The following is a 2,294-nucleotide window of genomic DNA, read 5'->3' as shown; positions in this document are numbered from 1 at the left end:
TTCGACGGCCTATTTTTTGTGACAAAAAAATAAATCCACTGAAAACGGGTCAATTTGACCCAAGGACAACATGAGGGTTAAGAGACGAATAAATGAGCTACAGGTTGTTTTCCTTCTGTAGGCCGATGACAATGATTATCAGATGCTCCTAGTTCCACATAATTAGACAGGGACTAGGGAGACTTTTTAGAGTATGATCAGGGTGATCGCAAAGAAAAATCTTTTCCACTCTTTATGCAGTCGCTATTTATTTACAACAACAACAAAAAACAATGTACTGACTGTGCAGACGTTAACTAGCTAGCTAGTGTGACAGTTCAGGCTCTGAGGGAGGGGTGTGGGGGGCAACAGGGACAGGGAAGGCAATGCCACAATGAGAGCCACTAGATGGCAGAAGGGTACGTTGCAACAACAGTTTGACTTCCTCAGAGTTTACGAGATGCAATTGAATCCAACCATTACTTTAACAAGGTGCACCTGAAGGCACTATGGAGTCAACATGCTTTACCTTCGTTGTTTGTTTACATAACTCACTCACAGTGGTCATGTCTGAAATAACTTTGTCAAGCTTTGAATTCAATAGTTGAAATCGATAGCTCACTTTAACCAATTATGATTTAAAATCCAACATGTGACACCTCTACTTCGTACCCAATAGTTAGAGCAAAACTCTAATAAATGTTTGTGACCCCAGAGTGAAAACGCCTCGGATTCAGGATGTAAACCACTAACCCTCTCCACTGAAACCTATATTTAACTAATGAAGATGTTAAAGGATGATTAACCGCTTCTGACAGGAAGGCGTGGCAGCTTTTATTCTTGGTTTAACAGACATTCATGAACAGTACAACAGCAGAAATTCACTTACCAGAGGAGGACTACATAACTGGCCAATAACCAGTTTTAATAAAAGCCTTGTATGCCTCTTATATGGGTCTAACCCTACCACAAACATTCATAAAGAGCTCATAAATCCTTTGGAGTGCTGCCCTTTACCTTTAATATTGTGTTTGATTCTGTAGATTGATCACGTCCAAGATATAGCAGATGGACACTGAGTGTCTTTTATCTGAGTTGAGAAATACATTCACTGGCTAAGACAGCGGTTTAATGAATCAATACATAGACACATGTGAGGTACCGTACATGCACACACCTCCAAATCTGGCCGCTGCCCTGCGTCTGGACGGCGACACCAGCTCCTTGACGATCTGTAGGACCTGCATGCTCACAGGGAGGCAGCGGTAGAGGCAGCCGGGCGCGCCACAGGGCAGGGGTGGCCCATTCTTGCCCTCTCACCCTCCACAAGCCTCTCCGGCTCCTCCTCAGGACTCATCCCCTAATCCCCATCATGAATCCAGGCTCTTTGGGATCTCGTCTGAGAGTCGACTGCTTCTCCGGATGGGTTAAAAGAACAGCTTTCCCTTTAAATCTTCTTCTCCTTTTATCTTTTTGATGTTCTTTCTCCAGATTTCAACACATGCTTGCAAACTCTCCGGCACTCCTCAGATACTATACCACAAACAGCCGGTCTCCGAGCACAGATGTACAGCGTCAGCTCACACACTACCTGATAAGTGCTCCAGCTGCTTCGAATGCTGCCTGTGGACCACATGAAACAGTCTAGAAATCTCAACTCCTCAACTGGAAGCTGCTGAAAGTAGCGGAGGATGTTTGTCTCTCTGCAAACTGAATGTGTTCGTCTCGCGTGTGATGTGTGTGTTGTGCTGCTCCGCTGGAGTGCTCTCACACGCTCTTCCTTTGGCAGTCAGCAGCACAGAAGATTCTTCATTTAAAAAAAACCAACCTTTTTCTTCTTCTGTGGCTCCAGCAGACAAGTCACCTTGTTGTCGAGGATCAATACATGCACAGTTGACCGGTGATGATGCTTCTCAACTGTGCGCAACTCTCTCATCTCCTTCTCTGACTCTCTTGTCCTCTCCTATCCATCTCTTTCAGTCTTTCTTTACGCATTGGTCTCTCTCCACCCTCAGTCCTGCAAATGCTGGCTACTTCGCTTGCGATCCTCTTTTCACATCCTTTAAATTCTTAATTATGAGCGCTTCCACTGTCTTACCCTCCAGCATCTTCTTCCCTCCCTTCCTCTCTGTGCTTTCCTGCACTCCTCCCTCTCATTGTGTCGCTTTCTGTCTCGGTCACCCAGCCTGTATTTTTGCTGGTGTACATTTACTGTGAAGCTGAGAACATGAGCAGAATGTAAAGGGGAAAATGCAGGACAGGAGGTGTTTGTGTGTGTGTGTGTGTGTGTGTGTGTGTGTGTGTGTGTGTGTGTG

The 2,294-nt window shown here is 45.2% G+C and overlaps 1 protein-coding gene across 2 annotated transcripts in view; it reads right to left on the bottom strand.

Moving 5' to 3' along the window:
* usp6nl (USP6 N-terminal like) overlaps window positions 1-2,294 on the bottom strand; it is a 107,803-nt gene that overhangs the window by 59,834 nt on the left and 45,675 nt on the right. Inside the window, exon 1 of one of the 2 annotated variants that reach the window (XM_032505241.1) lies at window positions 1,157-1,400. The exons of the other annotated variant lie outside the window; for it this stretch is intronic. Within the exon in view, the coding sequence (XP_032361132.1) occupies window positions 1,157-1,226 (70 nt within the window). The 5' untranslated portion in view covers window positions 1,227-1,400. Of the gene's footprint in view, window positions 1-1,156; window positions 1,401-2,294 lie in introns of those variants that run through there. 2 annotated transcript variants of the gene reach the window in all.

The sequence above is a fragment of the Etheostoma spectabile genome, chromosome 23 (genome assembly GCF_008692095.1).
Source record: "Etheostoma spectabile isolate EspeVRDwgs_2016 chromosome 23, UIUC_Espe_1.0, whole genome shotgun sequence".
NCBI classification, from domain to species: Eukaryota; Metazoa; Chordata; class Actinopteri; order Perciformes; family Percidae; genus Etheostoma; species Etheostoma spectabile.
This window is presented reverse-complemented; position numbering and strand designations above follow the sequence as displayed.